This window comes from Arvicola amphibius, chromosome 2 (assembly GCF_903992535.2).
Source record: "Arvicola amphibius chromosome 2, mArvAmp1.2, whole genome shotgun sequence".
NCBI lineage: Eukaryota > Metazoa > Chordata > Mammalia > Rodentia > Cricetidae > Arvicola > Arvicola amphibius.
This window is the reverse complement of record NC_052048.2, coordinates 168796318-168816448: the sequence shown is the minus strand read 5'-3', so window position 1 is coordinate 168816448 and position 20131 is coordinate 168796318. Positions and strand designations below refer to the sequence as shown.

Sequence of the window (20131 nt, the reverse complement as noted above, 5' to 3'; positions counted from 1 at the left end):
AGGGGTGCGTTCACTCATGGAGACAGTGGGACATAACTAATGGGAGATCACCAACTCCAGTTGGAATGGGACTGATGGATCATGCGACCAAACCCGTCTCTCTGAATGTGGCCAACAGTGGGGGCTAACTGAGAAGAAAAGGACAATGGCGCTGGGCTCTGATTCTTCTGCATGGACGGGCTCTGTGGGAGCCTTCTCAGCTTGGTCGATCACCTTCCTGGACCTGGGGGGAGTTGGGAGGTCCTTGGTCTTAGCATAGAGTAGGGAACCCTGATGTCTTCTTGGCCTTGAGAGGGAGGGAGGGGAGGTATGGGTGGAGGGGAGGGGAGGGAAGGGGGAGAAGGATGGGAGGGAAGAGGGAGGAGGAGAGGAGGGAAGGGGGAGGAGGAGGGGAGGAGATGGAAATTTTTAAATATAAAAAATAAACCATGAAAAAAAATTTATGTGATTTTATGCCAAAAGCAGAACTGTATTTAAAGAAGACAGTTGATCAACACTTATGAACTCTAGCTTAATTATGCTTTTCACAAAAACTGCCTTTTGTTGCAAACATGAAAATGGCAAAAATATTTATGAAAGAGTAGATATTCACTTTCATACTCATGATTCAAAATTTCCTGAAACAGAAATAATTTATTTTAATGTTTGTTCTTATAATGCTTTTCCCAGTGATGTTTCATTTTCCAGTGGTATAAGAGATGTCTTAAAATCACCATATTTTTTCTAAGTATAGCAACACTGTAATAAGGTAGTAAGTATGAATGTGAAGGATTTAGAATTGTCTTCATTGTTCATATTCATAATAGTTAAATGTAACATTTTATAAAATACTATATTTTCAGAAAATTAACTGAATGTCAGCTTCAATAATCAAATTCTCTCTCTTACATTCTAAGGAATAAGTAAAGTACATCCCTATGAGAAAGTTTTAAGGATGCAGTGTTAATATAGGGCTGTACTAAGTACTTGGCTACAGCATAGGCAAGTTAATGCTAATTATGACACACAACTGCTTCTGAAAGACCAGAGCAGAAGTGACACAAGAAACAATTCTATTCATTTTCACTTCTTGATTCATAGAATGGAGAGCTGGAAAATATATAAAATGATTTAACAACTAGGGGAAAGTAGACACTGTCATTCAATATATAAATACAAATGTTACTAAAATCTCACTTTAAGATATATACACATGTAAAAGATTCAACATGTCAAGAGTTGTCAGAAATCAACCTATGTGAAATCATCACCAAAATACTTGAGAAATTATAGTATAACCACAAAAAAGAAATATATATACCTATATATATTTACACACACACACACACACACACACACACATATATATATATGTATATATATATATATATGTTACATATATATGTTAGAAAACTAACTGTCATACATGGGAAACATGGTTAAACCAAACATAAACTATAGAGAACCTCAAAAGACTGCATACAACATTTTATCCATTCATAAATTAAATAAAATCAGTTACATTTTCATTTTTTAAAAGTGAGAAATATGGAATATCAGTAGATGCTTATCCTGAGAGGTGAGAGAAAGGGCTGCAGCAAAATGTGAAAGAAAAGGAGGTATGTGTGGTTGGATGTATGTTAATATAAAACAAGGAGCTTGTATGTTCTTTAATTTCTTAGCTACTAAATTTAACACAGAGATAAAATGACGAAGAGGGCCATGCATAGATGAGTGACAGGAGTTACATAAAGGAATAATAACTACTTAAAATGGTGTGCACCAAGAGTTAGCCAAAGTCATGCTTCTGTAATTCAAATTCTTAATAACAAAGCCAAGTTTTTAAAATGTATCTTATTGACATTTAAACTACCCCCTTATAATTTATCAAGTTAGCTTCATCATGGAAATCTACCTTAAAATGTTAGAAGTTTCAACTTACTATCAATTTGCTCAATATTCTAACTTTTTACATTCTAAAGCAATTGAAGTGGTCTCCCTTCAAAATCCCTGTGATTAAATGTAAAAGATAGTTTGTATGTCACTTTAAAGTAGAAACATAGTGTTTGAATAAGTTTGAGGAAAACCCATCTCAAAATAAATGCTACATTATTGTGTTTGCTTTTATAGCTAATAAAGACATGATGCAATTATTCAAGGAAATTATGAACTTATCAAATATTTCAACTTTTAAATTTATAGTTACATTCTTTAGTGCCAAATTGAACAAAATAAAATATCTCACACTGAATTCCCAACCTGATTTCAATGAAATTAATACTTTGATCCACTCAATCATAAGTTTACACATTTTCTGTAAAATTTTGGATTAAACCTTTCATTTTGTTAATAAGTTCCCTTCAGTTTAGCAAGATTCCATGGTTAGCAGACTACTCAAAAGAAATGACAAAAGAGGTTTACTACAAGAATTTGCTTAGCTATACTGCTCATTTAGATTCTTACTAGATTAAAAATTACTAAATGTAAAAAAGAAATTATCAAATTTTGATTAAATTGTGAAGAAGCCTTTAGATGGTTTTCTCTAATACTTTCTAATGATGAGTGCTCTGGGATAATGTTTTGTACATAGTAAAGATTTATCACTCATATGGTTTAATAAAACGCTGATTGGCCAATAACCAGGCAAGAAGTATAGGCGAGGCAACCAAACTAAGAGAGTTCTAGGAAGAGCAAAGGCAGAGACATAGTCACCAGCCAGAAACAGAGGAGGCAGGGTAGAATGCTGCACTGAGAAAAAGTACCAAGCCATGTTGCTAAACATAAACAAGAATTATGGGTTAATTTAAGAAGTAAGAGGTAGTCAATAATAAGCCTATGCTAGTAGTCAAAACAGTTTATAATCAATAAAAGCCTCTGTGTGTTTCTTTGGGACTAATCAGCTGTGGACTGGGAAAGACAGAGACTTCTGTTTACCAATGGTGCCCAAATGCTTGTGAAGAATTTCCACACAAAGTTGAGACAGCTTTTAAAAAAGGATTCTAGACCCACAAGAACAGAGTCAACTGCAGCTTCTTGGTAGCTGTCTTTTCTCTGGCAGTCTCTCTTTGCTGGTAGTGAGCAGAGGTAGGGTTCCTTTCTGGCAGAGAGGATTCCTGACTTAGCATTAGTGGCAAAACCCTCACAGTTTTTTTAAGTGGCTCTGTCACCAAATATTACATGGTGTTTATGAGCAGCTGGCATCAGGCTTGTTGGTGGTGGGATGAACCTAGAAAATCCACAGAACTGTGGCAATAAATATGACTCCCCCAGTACCTCTTCCATGAAGCTAGATTCCTAAAAAGTTAAAAAATGAGGTGAAGCGAGCCACCAAAGTCACAGCTTTAATCCTAGCCATACTGCTTAGCAGATATGACTCATGTGGTCAGAAACAGACAGAGATATACAATACAGATTCAGATGGAAAAAACTCTAAACAGCTTCAAGGCTGCTGTCTTAAATGACCTAGCCTTACAGAATACTCAAGTCAGGGCTTGACCATAATCTTTAATTTTCTTTGGGTCCCTGTAAGATTCCAATGTCCCAATCAGCAGGAATGAAGTAACTTAGAAAACTACGACCACATTTCAAAAAACAAAAACGATTATGGATATCTGTCTTTGTTTAGTGTTTTAGTTATAAGTCATTATGGATAATGGTCAGGAAAAAAGCTAAACAAAGGAGATTAGATTCAGGGTTCTTGTATTGAAAAGAAAAAAAGGGGGAAGTGCTGGGGATAATGTTCTTGTACACTGTGAAGATTTGTCAATCATACTGGTTTAATAAAATTGTGATTGCCCAGTAGCCAGGCAGAAAGTATAGGTGGAGTGACGAGACTAGGAGAATTCTGGGAAGAAAAAAAGGATAAAAGAAGTTGCCAGCCAGACAAAGAGGAAACAAGATGAGACTACCTCCCTAAGAAAAGTTATCAAGCCACATGGCTAAGCATAGAAAAGAATTACAGGTTAATTTAAGGTGTAAGAACTAGTTAATAATCCTGAGTAACAATTAGTCAAACAGTTTATAATTAATACAAGCCTCTGTGTGTTTCTTTGGGACTGAAAACCTGTGGGATCAGATGGAACAGAAGCTTTCATCTCTGATGAGAATGTTGTATACTGAAGATAGAAATGCAGGAGGCTTTCCAGGGAATTATACTCTAAATAGCATGAGACTTCAAAAAAATTCCTCCAAATCTTATTCAGGTTCTTTACTAGCCAGCTCTGTGATTTGTGTCAGTTCCAGCTATACCTCATCTTCCTTTCTTCAAACATAATAGGAAGTTTTTAAAAAGCAATTCCTAAAGTTTTCTGCAAGCTTAAACCCCATGATTTTAATGCCTTTGGACTGAAGGATAAAAAACAAGACATTTGTAACAGTTCAATGGGTATATTCTTTTATGACTCAATAAAATATTGGTACACCTTACTAGAGTGATCTAACACTATAATACTTATGCTTGTTTTTCAGTCCAAACCACCACAATTGGCAAAAACTGAAAATACTATTATAAATTCTGAAGTTATTATCTAAAGCACTATGCATAATGTCTTTTTTCCAAAATGCATTAAACTAGAATAGTCAGGCAGTTATTTTGCATAAGATGTGGGAGAGAAACAATGACTTGCTCTAAAAAGCATAAGGAAAATAATTATGAACATGTAACCCATGGCCCATCTTCATAACATGCAAAGACAAGGAAATATCAAGAAATTTCCCATTGTGGTAGACTTTGCATATCATAGGTTTCTTCATCAGTAACCCTGAGGAGTTTCTGGGTAGGATATGGTATTATGTGGAGTGAGGGAAGATGCTTTATTGGTAACAGCATGCTATGGTGAGATGTCAAAGGTAGCCATGTTAGTTTTATGCACATATGAATGTATGCTTTCTGGGTTATTGATAAGTGGATAGGTATTTGATTATGTTCATTCATAAATGCACACTGTGATGCTAATTCTCTCATACATACTCTTTAATGTTAATTCAATTATCATTCTTCTAAGCACAACTGTCTCCAATTATCCATTCATGATTATGTTTAATTCTCCAGCTTTGTGGTTCTTGCCAAAGCACTCTCTCTGTATATTTTTATTATACACCTGTTCCTTGCATGGTCCCAATCTGGTTCTACTAAAAAATATGTATCATATGGGATTCTTCACAGGTTTCAAGATATGTGAACCACTTTCTCTTCCAAGTTCACAAAAGTAACAAAACACCTAGAAAGGATATATATGTACCTGGTGCGAAGTGAGAAAAAGCGTTGGAAATCCTTTAAATAGAATTCAAGATCAGTGTGATATCCTCAAACACTAATATTAGAAGAGACAGCTGCTAATCTTCAGATCCATATTCAAAAATTTTAAATTATCTTGTCATCTCTGAAAAAGTTCCATATCTATTGAACACCAACTCTTTCTTTAAGCTAAAATTTAACTAATCTTTTTTTTTTTTTTCAGTTGGGAGCAATTTAATCAAATCTTGTAAGTTACTTCAGTTTTTTGTTTGTTTTTATTTTTGTTTTTTGAGACAGGGTTTCTTTGTAGCTTTGGAGCCTGTCCTGGAACTAGTTCTTGTAGACCAGGCTAGCCTCGAACTCACAGCAATCCACCTGCCTCTGCCTTCCGAGTGCTGGGATTAAAGGCGTGTGTCACTGCTGCCCAGCCCAGGTTATTTTAACCTTGTAAATAATTGGTTACAATTTAAGCTGAGATCAAAATAAAAAAAAAATTGAAGGACTAAAATTTGTGTATCACTGAAGAAGCTAATTTTGAAATAACATTTAAATTGTTGAAACTATTACAGAACTTGTGTTCATTTTAATAACAGCAAAGTCAAATCCCTGTCATGTTCCTCTTTCTTTAATCCTTTCTTTAATGTCTCTCATTCTTCTATATTTTAACTTACATTTGTCTTGGACTCACCCACTACTGTTCATCTTGAGATGAACTAGTATGGACTTGGCCTCCCTCCCTGGTGTGCAAACACCATCCCTGTCCATGACCTGCACCTTACTAACAGACCTTCTCTCAAAGTGTATGGTGGACTAGGAAAACCGCTTCACCAAAGGCACACACTGGAACCACAAAAGTGTTTTAACTTAAAAAGGCAAAAGTTAAAACCCCAAGTTACATGTGGAATGGCAAGTGTCAAATGTAATTCTTACTGGAGATGAGATAGGCCTCAGAAGCTATACGGTTCCATGGAGAAGGTTAGCATAAAAACTTGCTCTCAGAGCAGAAAACGAGGAAATAGAACATTCACATGGGATCCTATAAAGCAAAGACTCCACAGATGTATACAGAAATAAAGAGGTGCTGCTCCCCTCCTCTGCTGTTTGTTTGTTGCTACATCACAATATCTTACAATGCCGAATCTACAGCTGAAGTAGGAAGAAGTCAGAGTCTTCACAATGGCCTGCGATGTGTGTATCATCTCCTCCCACACACTTTTCACAACCCATTGGCTCCTGAGTCCTGCACTCCGTTTGCTTCAATGACAACTGCATTAGACTCCTCTCGTCATGAGAGCTCTATACAGATTTAGCATTTCCAGTCTAGAACTGAAAGTCCAAATGCCACCAAATGTATATGTACTTCTCTTTGTTTCCCTGTGATGTCGTAAACGGAAAATTCTACATCTAACCCTCAGGCAGCACAACCCATGGCAAACACAAGTGAAGTAAAACTATTGTGTGAAATTATTTTCAGATTCTCTGCATAAAATGCATATAATATAAACAAATTTTGCATTTAGACTTGGGCATGCAACCCAAGACAGCTCATTATACATTTCTAAAATTTTGAAACTTGCAGAAGTCTGAAATCCTTCTCATCTGAAGCACTGTGGATAAGAGATGTTCCTAACTGCTCTTCTTTTCTGCCTCCCTCTAAAGCATCATTCTGACAGCCTCTCTTTTGTTCTATCCCTCGCAGTGATCTGCTCAAATGCATCCCTCCTAAAAGGACCCTATCCAGCCGTCTCCAATATGGCTAAAGTCTCACCACAAGTTATTGCCTTCACAGAACTCATCACAAACTGGTGTCATACTAGGTATCTATGTGTTTACTTTCTGTCTCTCCCATAAGGCTAGTTCTGCATGTGTCTTAGCATTGGGAAGCTGCGTGTAGTTTACTGCCAGAGTCAATGAAGGCTCATAAGGCTTCAACAGATATGTTAAATTAAGTTGAACTCTGCGGGCCACCTTTTCATTTCCTAAGAGTATATGATCCTGGTATGACTCTGAACTTCCAAAAACACTGTGGCTGGTACTCCTCAAAGGGAAGAAAATGAGAAGCATATTAGAATTAGAGCTACTTTACTGGAGGGTGGGGGAGGGACAATTCTGCTTTAGAACAAAGCCTTCCCATCCTATCTGACATTATTTCAACTTTCATCCTACTTTCTCAATGTTATTTTTTGTCATTATTAACTTCTGGTAACTCATTACCTACTCCCCCCCTACACTTTATGTGATTCAGATTTTTCTTTACATAACAGACTTGTCAAAATTTTCAAGGCAAAACTAATTGTACTTAACGAGTAAATACATCTATATTCTCATTTACAACTGTGGTCTACTTTTTTAAGTTTTGAAAAGATTTTAAAGAATTCTTTGAGAATTTCATATATTGTATTTTGACTCATTCTCCTGGCCCACCTCCTCCCAGATCCATAATCCACACAATTTTTGTCTGCTCATTCATTATTTTTAAACCCATCTAAACCCTTAGAAAGAGCTTGTTTATTAAACAGGTGTTTTGACCAAGTCACGCGACCTCTGTACTTTCTGATAGCAACTGCATTTATAGTATACATCCTCTGCAGGCAACAGTTTGCTATTTGTATGCAAATCAGTAGATCTGACAGGAAAAGAAAAGAGCAACCAAAATACCCTGTCACCCTGTGCTAAGGAAGAAAATACCTTGTAGTGACAAAGAGTCATCAAGATACTTTTAGTCCAGGGTCCCTTCAGTTGCTCCTCTTCAGATTAGAACTGTACTTAAGAGAAAAAGCAATGAGTTGCGGATTTGGCAGACAGGACTTGTCCCCTTTTGTTCCCCAGGTATATCTGCAATTTAGGTAAGCTTCAGTGGAGGAGGCAGATTAGAGAAATAGCCAGAGGCAACTATCAATTCGGATCTCTAGCAGAACTAGTTACAGATGATAAATTGGAGATGTTTCATAGTATTTCAAAGAAAAATAATGATAATAATATTACGGAGAAAAGAAAGGCAAGTCAGTGGGTGGGCAGAGAGAGAGAGAGAGAGAGAGAGAGAGAGAGAGAGAGAGAGAGAGAGAGAGAGAGGAGAGAATGGAGGAAGGAAAGGAGGAAGGGAGGGAGGGACATAAGAAGAAAGGGTGGGTTGTGTTACATTAGAAGACCCAAAGAAACAGTAAATTTAAAACAAAGCACATGTTTGACTTCGACAGGTATATTTTTGCCTGTTGAGACGAAGTCCTCCATGCTTCAGGATCTCTCTGTGGCATAAGGGTAACATCCCACTCCTTGATCAACAACATATTAACACAGATCATTTCTACGTTTGAGCAGTGACGGGGGAAAAATTGCTCCTCACTCACATCTCAACAGCCACTGAATCTAGCTAGAAAGGAAAGAAGTAAAGCCAGAAGACATATATAAAATGGCACGTATTAAGTTCAAGTGTAATTGCAAATAGAGACAATGCAGGCATGGGGAGCCGAGAAGGTCTCCTGAAGGTCAGGGTAGAGGCTGGCTCTCAGAAGGGGAGACGAAAAGGAAGCAGTAAGGTGGAGTCCTCTGAATGTGCATAAAAATGAACAGACAGTGCTCAACGTGTGCAATTCTTTTCAATCCTACAGTGTTAGATAACATCCCAGACCATGAAATCTAGCTTCTGAAGTTCATAGAACAAAAACGTCTCCCTCCTTCTCCCCCCTCTTCTCTCTGTTGTTTCACTCTCTGCTTTTTTAGTTCTTTCCCTTTCCACCATCCCTTCCTTCATTTATACACATGGATACTCAGAGACATACATGTATGTGATGGGGCACAGTAAGGAAAGTGCCAACGTGACCATTCCGTTATCAGGGAATGTTTAGATTGTAGATGAGAAAGAACAGCCAGCGTCATCTCTAGGAGTCCAGTGCAGGGAAAGAAATAAGTAGACAAAACATGGTCAGGCAGGAAAGCAGGAGCGTGAGAACGAATAGTAGCTATAATGAGACAGCAAGATGCAGAGAAGAGAGCATACGAGAAAATAGGAGTGAGTAGGAGGCCAAAGGCTTGGAGAGGGATGCGTAGCTGAGGAGGGTGAAGCCTTTGAGCTGGAAAGTCTTTAGGATAGAGGAGGAAGTGAAAAGGACTGGGGCATTAGTGTGAACTTTAAAATGTATAGTAAGGACTTGTGATCTTGAGGGAACCTGGAGGCCAGCATGGGCTTTGGTATGTTCAGAGGTATCACAGGTAGCCATTTGTCCCTTCAGCCAGAGGTAAGGGAAGCAGTTCCTTTAGGAGGATGGGAATTGGTTTCACAGTTTCCTGAGGAGTGCTGGCATTTATCTAATCTCCCAAATTCCTCCTATAGTCAAGATTGGACTCATTTCTAGATATTTGAACAGCCTGAGACCTAACAAAGTGTATGTGTGCGTGCAGGCAGGCACTTGTGTGTGTATGCATATGTGTGCATGCATGTGTGCATGTGTGTGCGTGTGTGTGTTTGTGTGTGTGTAAGTTGTTCGGAAGACAACATGAGACATATTTAGCACGAGAAAAGGAGGAATGAATTCTTATAGCTCTGACAGAAGAAACTACTTCTTCCCGGTGAATGTTCTCTTCACTGTTCTTTCAATGAAATAGAACTTAAAGTGCACATTTTCAGGAATTCACAAACCAACTCTTTTAAGGTAATTTAGACAACATAATTGCTTGATTTTCATTTGCATCAGGCAAGGTACCATTAATTAGTTTCCTCCAAATGGCCTGAAAGTTCACTGGAGGAGAATATGCAGTCTTGTGATAGCGAATGGGTGTTTCATGATCTACCTCGGGCCTTGATAAATAAGGACAAAGACTGCAATGAGATGCACACACGCCAGCAGATGATGGTGCAGACATGAACAGAGAGTTCCCCAATTCAGACCTGGGGTGGGGAGTGCACTGTATTTATAAAATAATAGCCTACTTACTTATTCATCCTCCACTTTGTAGCATTAGAAGCAATCCCTAAATAACTGTTACAACACATTTATTTCTTGAATAAAATAAAAAGATAAAGAAAGAAAAGAAATTTCAAAAATTACTGCTATAATTTCATTGTGTGAATAATGGGCAATCCACAACACTCTCATATTCACAAAATGGCAGACTATCAATAAAAGCTCATTTCTCTTCCTCTAGGAATTTTGCAAGCAGGCAATAAAAAAGTTGAACTTCAAAGCCAGGCATGGTGGAACAAGTCTATAATCCCAGCACTTGGGAGGTAGAGAGAAAAGGATCAGGATTTCAAGGTGATCTTCAGCTACCTGCGGAGTAAGAGGCAAGCCTAGACTACAACAAAATGAAAAAGGAAAGAGAAATTTAAACTTCAACTCATTCAAAAACAAATACAAGGCAGCAGAGAAGACAGAAAAGTACTCTTCATGAAACAATGGCCACTTTGAATCCCAGCATCCCTGTAAAACAGCTCCCCATAGACGCTTTCATAATCTCAGTGCTAGGGAAGTAAAGACAGGATTCCTGAAGCTCACAGGCCCACCAGGTAGAGATAAATCAGCAAGCTCCAGCTTGAAAGAGTCTTGTCTCAAAAAATAAAGTGAAGGTCTGTAATAGAAGACACCAGGCATCAACCTCTGGCCTCCATCTGTATGCTCACACACATGCATACATACAGACACACACATGCCCACACACATGCATACATATACACAGACACACACATGCCCACACACATGCATACATATACACAGACACACACATGCCCCCCCACATGCATGCATACACACAGACACACAGACATACACAAACACATGCATACAGACACACACATGCCACCACACATGCATGATTACACACATACACATACACACACATATACACACATGCATACATACACACAGACACTAAACATGCCCACACACATGCATACGTACACACAAACACACACATGCCCACACACATGCATACATACACACAGACACACATGCATGCATACATACAGACACACATAAGCACACGCATGCAAACACACATGCATACGTACACACAAACACACACATGCCCACACACATGCAGACATACACACAGACACACACACATGCATGCATACATACAGACACACATAAGCACACACATGCAAACACACATACATACATACACACAGATACATACATATGCACACACACATGCATGCATACACACATATGCACACACGCACACATGTGCATGCATAATACACAGACACAAGCATACGCACACACGCACACACACATGCATACATACACACAGACATATACACACACACACAAACACACACAGAGAAAAAATATGGAGGAAATATCAAACATAACTGACTTAACTATAAAAATAAATAGGTATTTAAAAGTCAATGAGTAGTCTCAAGAGGAACTCAGAATGGGAAAGGAACAGCTCAGCAGACACACTGGAAATCACAGTGCCCCCTTCTAGCACGCAGATTATTTTCTGGAATATTCCATTTGGAAATCAAGTGAAAACCTGAATTTTACATTTTAGATGCTAAAATATATAATTTTCAAATGTAATAAGATACTATTTCTATGTCAGTTTAAACAGTAAAATATAATGAAACCATTTAAGATTTGTTTATCTTTGATGCTGAAGAATAAAAGCATACACCTTGTTTTTCTGTTTTTCCTTAAAGGTCAATGTTGACATCCAATAATTCCCTATGAGAATTTTATGTAAGTGCTAAAACATACTGAAATAAAAACAGTGCTCTCTGAACATACATCTGTGTGCCTCGCTCCTCAAGAGAGTTTTCAGATTAAAACATTAGCAATATTTCTGTAAAAGAAGACACAAGAAAACATGATTTCACACAGTTTTCAAAATTACTGGGAAAGGGGGAAGTTTGCCAATAAAAATTTTGCAAATTATCCTCTCGGCATTCCTCAAACTTATGAAACTTACCTAGGGACAGGTAGTAAGAAGATGTGATTTTTAAAAAATTTCTGTATGACTTCGAGATTACCACGCTCTACATAGTGAGTTCCAGGACAATAAGACAGTGAGACCCTATCTCAAAAATCTTCTTTAAAAAAGATATTTTCTGTTTTTCTTTTCAATAACACATATTAATAAATATGTCCTATTTGGTAGATATGATCATATATTGTGATATATTTGTCTCAAATAATATTATTCTAAAAAGAACCGATTCATTGTAAGAAACGTGGCAATGAACTTACTTTGCTTTCTCCTCTTTTCTTAAATTTGATTTTGCTACTGAGGCTAAAATGCAGGACTCTCTTCTATTAAGTATGCCTTTTACCATTGGGCTAACCTCTAGACTCCCATTCATTCTGTTTCTCTTCTATTAAGTACGCCTTTTACCATTGGGCTAACCTCTAGACTCCCATTCATTCTGTTTCTCTTCTATTAAGTATTCCTTTTACCATTGGGCTAACCTCTAGACTCCCATTCATTCTGTTTCTCTTCTATTAAGTATGCCTTTTACCATTGGGCTAACCTCTAGACTCCCATTCATTCTGTTTCTCTTCTATTAAGTACGCCTTTTACCATTGGGCTAACCTCTAGACTCCCATTCATTCTGTTTCTCTTCTATTAAGTACGCCTTTTACCATTGGGCTAACCTCTAGACTCCCATTCATTCTGTTTCGCACAAATAAAATTTCCAAACTGAGTATGATGGCACATGCCTAGAATCTCAAAATTCAGAATCTGGAGGCAGATCAATCAAGAGTTTAGGACCACACTCAGCTACAGATGTACAGATATATCAGTATGGTTTTATGCCATACTGGAATGTCTGAGACCTTGTCTCAGAAAAGAAACAAAATATATAATTCACTAAACCTATTAAAATTGAAATATAATAGGACTAGAATAATTTTTAATTTGGCTTTAGAAACAGATGCTATTATACCATTATCTATGACCAAAGGTACAATTCTACTGTATTTTTTTCCTACAGTGAATATATCAACTTTATACCTTTTTTACAAATTATCTCAGAAATCAAAATATAATTCATATAATTAAACATCGTAGCATTTCATCTTAAGCATGAGCTTTTAAGAAATTGTACAGAGGCTTTTTGACTGCCATACAGAAAACTTTGAAGAAAACAACATAATTTTAAGCTTAAAAGTATAAAATGGACCACAGAAACAATTTTCAGAACTTCCTGAACTCCATTTTATAAACAATATGATTAGAAAATATGACTCGGAACACAAATGCTGCCTAAGATGATGATAAGTCCCCAAGTGTTTAGTGTGCAACTTGGAATCTCTGTCGACTCACGAGTTATGATCATGAAGTAGAATTGTAAACTGAGCCTCAACGCTACCTGACCAATTTCATAAATCAATTTCTGATTGTCATTAGAGAACGCTTAGAAATTTCCTAAATTTAGCATTATGCAAGCACTTCCACCTCAGTAAAATACATCAACTGGATACGATCTCCCAAACCCTGATCAGAGAGGTGCTAACGGTTCTTCCTGGGTTCAGGCAGTTCAAAGCAATGCTGTTTGCGCTATAGAGAGGGGAGTGCAGAGTAGAGAAGGTAGGGAGATAGCACTGGGTCCTGTGTCTGTCAAAAAATATGCTCAAAAAGTGAGGGGAGGATGAGATAAAGTAACTGATTCACAGATCACTCAATCTAAACATTTAAAAACAGATTTATTCTGTTGTACTTTCATTGTTTTTTTTTAAATGTGCTTCAATAGTTTCTGCGTTTACTAATATAAGCTGGATATCCTTTTTTGTTTGTTTGTTTGTTTGTTTTTTGAGACAGGGTTTCTCTGTATAACAGCCCTAGTTGTCCTGGAACTAGCTCTTGTAGACTGGGCTGGCCTCTAACTCACAGAGATCCTCCTGCCTCTGCCTCCCTAGTGCTAGGATTAAAGGCGTGTGCCACTCTGCCCTGCTACTCTTTATTTGTTTGTTTGTTTTAAAACTGGCCATCCTTAAAACTACACACACACACACACATATTGCTGGAAGATTAGACATTTACATAGTAAGCTTGGTCATGTTACAGGCCATGATAAAGCAGACGTTTTAGGAAGCAAAACTGATTATGTAAATACAGCAATTCCCCAAATAGGCACACTGAGTTCTTAAAATCCCAAAACCAAATGGACATTGTCTACAGAGACCTCAGAAGTAGTAGTCCATTCTGTCAGACCTGAGTCACAATGTCCTGATTACATTTTTTTCATGAAAATATTATGTCTATCAGGTGGTATTTCTGATAACATGTGGATTAATACCTTCACATCTGATATCATCAATTAATAAATATAGCTTCATTAAAAATAATAACCACATAAAGAGAACTTAGAAACTTAGGTAGAAAATTCTTCTTGAATGTCTATCGAACACAGCTTGACAACTGTTAAAACTAGTGCTTATTTTCCAGAAAGTTTATAATTAACCTTCTAAAGCTGCAGCACACAAGATAAAGTCGGGGATAGATGTGTCACATCATCTCTTCCATTCTTAAATAAACAGAACCACAAGGCTACTAACAATAAAACACCAAAAAGAGAAGTCATTTAAGAGTCTATTTGTCCAAGCAATTAAAATACTCCAGAGACATTTAGGAAAGGGACTGCAGATAGTCCCTAAGAGACAGTTGCATATTATATAAAGCACAGGCTTTGCTAAATCTTCACGCATGTTCACATTTTTACTGCTTCTGTATATTAAAGGCCTCGATGCTGTTTTCCATAAGAGTGATTAATTAACTTAATCTCTTAAAAATAAAATCTTCAACTCCAGTAAAACTTAAAAATCTTAAAATCAACCCCATGTTGCTTCCAAGTTATAGCAAGTATGTATATTAAGTGCTTCTATCTGCTAACCTACAGACAGAACCAATTGCTTAGATTCTGATCAAGTATCACAACTTATTTTTTTAATTTATTTGCAAGAGAACACTGGTAAGAACCTAATTTATATAAAAAACTTATAACTAATAGCTAACATAGTCTCATTTTTCTAGAAACCACGTATATATTTCAAGATAAGTTAAAAATTGGAAATTGTCTCCAGAAATAAAATGCTACCTTTAACTTCTCAAGTCTTAGAATGAAATTTTCAGCTCCTTAAAATTAGCAACTCATCCCCATTCCTTGTAATGATATCTACATTCAATCATCTAGACAATATGCAACATTAAATAATTCGCTGAGACCTTACGAAAAAGCTGCATGCCACCAAATTTTTAAAAATGTAGTCTCTTAGTAGTTCTTTTTTTGTTTTCTTCTTAACATAGATCTTCTTTAGCACAGTTTAAATGTGACATTATGTCAGCAATACACACTACCTGATTGTCCTTCCATGATCCCCCATGACACAAAGAAAAGACAGAAAGAGAAAAAGCAAAAGACACAGAAAGAAAACATAACTCTTATTGAGAAAGGGTAAGCTTTTGTGAGGCTAAGGTGTTCCACATCCCCTCCAATCTGTCACAAAATGACCAACAGAATAAAGGGAAATGAAAACAAAATGATGGAGACTTCATTCATTCCTGGTTTAAAAACCTATCAGTACACCCTCAAAGGTACTTGAGACTTCATCAAAATCCAAAATATTATATTCTACTTTAGCCAGTTTCTTCATTAACTCAGGCAAAAATTCCTCTCATAAAACATATTCCACTAGTTGACATATAACCTGAGAAATTTTGTTCATCACTATATGACCAACACAACTATGTTGATTTTAGCCACAATGTCACTTAAAGAAGCCAATTAATGAGCCAAAAACACAAAAGTTAAAACACAGGCTTGGGAATAACTTTTCTCTTACAGTCCTTACGAAATCCTTCTTAGGCTAATAACCTAGGCAAGAAAGGGAGCACAGAGCTCAGGAAAGAGCACTCGTATCTCTCCAAGGATTATCGAAGAACTCAAAGAGTAGCCAGGCCCTTCTATTTTGTTTTATTAGTGTTTCTATCGTCGCAAGTACTGCTACTTTCCTGCAGGTTGAGTAGGATTCATGATTACTTCCCACAATTCGTCTTTATAACATCTAAAGTCATCATAGTTGTTTCCTTAAAAGTCCATTTCAGAAATCATGAATTCAGAATATATTTCTTTGGTCTGTACAACTTCATGTCCAAAATAAAAGGATAAAGAAAAGAATTCTAGAAGAAATTTGGAGCCCAAAATTCTAAACAGCAACTGGCCTATGATACCCAATAATCTCACGGATACCACTCTGCCTTCCATGTGTATTTGAAGGACAAGCTGTAGACTCTTTTCCTGATGGGATCCATAACTTCTCAAAACTGTAGAGATGATCTTTTAAAAAATGAGGGGGTGAGGGACAAACCTAGACTTTCAAACATTACAGCTTGTATAGTTGACTACTTTCAGGTCTGATATTCTAAATATATTAGCCATAATAAAAATGAACATGATAACATACTGATATATTATAAAATATTTTGATAATCGTATCTAAAATGTTTATAATCATGTAAATAAGGCAGGGTTCTTAGGTTGAAAACACAAGCTATATTTATTTATTAATTAGTCCATTAATTCTATACTTGTCACTTTCTAGTATTAATATTTGCCTGAAACTCCCTAGTACTTTCAACCTTTGGGCATACCAGTTCACAGATCAAAATAATTTTCCAAAAAAAAAAATATTGCTTTCGTACGTTCATTAAGAGAAAAATGGAGTCACTCTAAAGTGACTTAAGCCTTAAAAGATTCACAATCAACCCACCCATGTCCAATCTCCATCCCATTTCCTACAATGGCACCTACCCCAGTGTTGTCATGGTGACGATGGTGTACCAGAAGGCTGCAGGGATGCTGGTGAACTTGCTGGCTGATGACCCCTTCTCTGCGTAAAACATAACCGTAGCAAAAATGATGATAGCCATGGTGAGAGAGAAGAGCAAGAAGCCCAATTCGGAGGCACAGCTCTTCAGTGTGTACCCCAGGATACGCAGGCCTTGAGAGTGGCGGGAAAACTTAAAGATCCTGAAGACTCGAAAGACTCGGAGTGTGACAAAGGCTCCGCTGACATCCTCATTATCTGTCATGACCAGCCCAATGTAATAGGGCAGGATGGCCACCACATCGATGATACTCATGACGCTGCGCACAAAACGGTAACGACTGGGTGCCGCCGCCAGACGAAGCAGGTACTCAACGGTGAAGATCATGACACAGGCGGTATCCAAGCAGAAGAAGGCCACAGCATACCGTTCCCCACAAGGCAGTTCTTTGATGTGGCCTGGGCTAGACCCACATGGAACTGTTTCCACCACATTGGCGATGACTGAGACGGCAATGAAGAACCCAGTCACGTAGTAGAACACCAGGGCCATGGTGCTGGTGTGAGGATTCTCAAAGGCCCGCCAGACCCTCTGCCTAGCTGTCATGGTGGGCAGCGAGCTCTCTCCGGTGTTGTCAGTGTCAGCGTCATCCTGTAGGCGCTCTGCATTCTCCCGCCTGCGGTCCTTGTACTCCTCGTAACAGCAGTCGCCAATAATCTCTGGGATGAGGCCAAAGAAGGCCAGTTCTTCATCATAAGCAGAGATGCACTCATGGCGGGGATAGTGAAGCTTCCCAGTGCGGTAGAAATTGAGGATGTGGCGGAAGATGTCAGGGTCACGGTCAAAGAAATACTGCTGGGTCTCTGGGTGGTAGAAAAAGTCTCTCTCAGAACTACCCAGAAGAGTATCTGGGTACCGTTCCAGGGTGTCCTGCCATGTCTGGAAGCGGGTGCCGCTCACGTTCAGCACAATTAGAGCATCCTGAGTCCTTTTTCTCTCCTGCCTTGGGGGTGCTGGCATAGGCCCCGAGGCAACAGGCATCCACCCAATGGCTGCCGCCCTGGCAAAGGGCAACCATGCTGCAACACCAGCCGCCATGTTGTCTGGAAGTGGAGGGCTCAAGAGTGATCACAGTCACCCAAAGTAACACAAGGAAAGTAACACAATGCCCCACTTCTTCAAGTCAAACAAAACACTGGGGAACACTGTTCACAGGAACACAGTTATTCCAAGGTGGCGCAGGTGAAGTCACAGTTCTCACAAGGCCAAGTTTCCCTGGCAGACAAGTATTTGGAATACTAAGAAAAAATACAGTGACCTAAAATTCTCTCTCCATAGAACCTAAACAAATCTCTGCTAACAGTTGGACCAGGGCACCCCCTGGCACATGTAAGCACACAGGTGACTTCGGGAGACAGCCGTTTCTTCAAACAGGTGTCTTCACTTCTCCCCTGACACAGTCTGGTTGATATGAGGTCAATAGAGAGTAGGAGGGAGGAAGCAGGAGAAGTCGCCCGGGGGTAGTCTCTTAAAAAGAATGAACCTTTTCACCTTCCCTTTCTGCTGAAGTAGTCCTTCCCGCCAAAGGCGTCTCAAAAGACGACCTGTTGTTGTAGCTCCGGAGATGCGGTCACAGCCACTGTCCCGCGTCCCTGGGAGTCCGCCGGCCGCCTCTAGTCCCGCGGCACTGGCAGAGATGGAGGTGAAGAGCAGGACTCGCGGCGGGGGGCGCCGGTCTAGAGCTCCTTCTCCCCTACGTCGACAGACACCCTCTGTGCCAGCCGAGAGCGTTAGCCCGATGGCCCCTTCACTCTCTGTTCAAGTTCAGCTCAGGTGCAGCGTGACAGTTAGAGAGCCCGGGAGCTGGCAGCCGCCGCCGCCGTGGCGGCAGCATCATCTGCCTCCGCGCAGAACGCGCCTCGCCCGCGGTACATACCTGGCAAAGTGCGCGCCGGGGCTGAGTTGCATAGAGACTTTGCCGTCGCCTTGCACCCGGAAAAGGAAAGGGAGAGCCAGAGACTCCGGAGCAGCCGGATCCCAGGCGCCCGGGGAGCATAAATAAAGCTCTGGCGAGCTCTCCGTCCCCTTCCCCCACCCTCCGTGCCTCCCTCCTCCTTGTCACCTTCCCAAAAGCCAGGCGCAGGCGAGCAGAGCCAAACAGCAACAAGTTCAAAAAGGTGCGGGGGAGGCGAGCCGCCCAGGCCACTCGCTCCTGCCAACTTACTGCGCGGCCGGCGTCCCCGGGGTCGGGGCGCTGCGGGGCTGCGGGGTGCCGGGACTGCGGGGCTGTCGGGCTGCGGGGCGGGCGGCGGCGGCGTGGGGCCGGGGCCGAGGCGCGAGCGGGCTGGCGTCCGGGCGCGGAGGCAGGAGGCGCTCGGCGGCGCGGGGGCGCGAGAGGGCTGCTCGCTGCTTCCCCGCCAGTGGGTGGTCCCGCATCTCCCCCGGGCTCGGCGCGCAGCTCTGCCCGAGCGATCGATAAATAAGCAGGGAAGAGAGCGAGAGCCGCACGCACACCCCGCCACGCAGGTTAGGCAAAGGCGTCTCCTGCCTTTCCCTCGCCTTGACCTTTCTCCGCCCCCGCCCCCCTGGGCTCCTCTCGCTCCACCCTAGCCACCCACCAGCCCAGGCACCAAATGTCACCAAGGGAGAGCATCCAGGTGGTTCTGCCCCAGGGATGAGCGAGCCTAGGATGAACAAAGAGAAGCTTCAAGCCTCTTGGCCGCGATCGTTTGGTGGAGGAGAGGAGGAAGGGGACCGGTGACTTACTGCTGCCTCCGGAGCCCCGGTTCCAGATGAGCGTGGGAAAAGGGGGCCAAAAAAAAAAAATTTGGAGAAAAGCTGGGAAGGAGGGTGAACGAAGCGGAACGCGAAGGAATTGGTTGCCTTCTGGGGGCGAGTGGGTCGCAAAACCTGCAAAGCTCCGCGGCAGATTTTTTTTTTTAAGTGATATCCTTTCTTTAATATTTTTTTTTAAATTTATATTTGTTCAAAACAGATTTCAACGTTACTGAGGTTAATATATTACCCTTCCAACTTGCTGAAAAAGTCAGACAAGTCTCCTCTGGCTAGGTCTTGCCACAACTCCTTTCCCCCGTCCTTTGCAAATGACAGGAGAATTTAGACCCTTTTTTAAATGTCAGCGTGCAG

At 40.0% G+C, this 20131-nt stretch overlaps 1 protein-coding gene across 1 annotated transcript in view; it reads right to left on the bottom strand.

Moving 5' to 3' along the window:
- Kcnd2 (potassium voltage-gated channel subfamily D member 2) overlaps positions 1-18082 on the bottom strand; it is a 493004-nt gene extending 474922 nt beyond the window's left edge. Inside the window, exon 1 of the mRNA XM_038319769.1 lies at positions 16968-18082. Within this exon, the coding sequence (XP_038175697.1) occupies positions 16968-18082 (1115 nt within the window). The remainder of the gene's footprint in view (positions 1-16967) is intronic.
- Positions 18083-20131: the final 2049 nt, after the last annotated feature.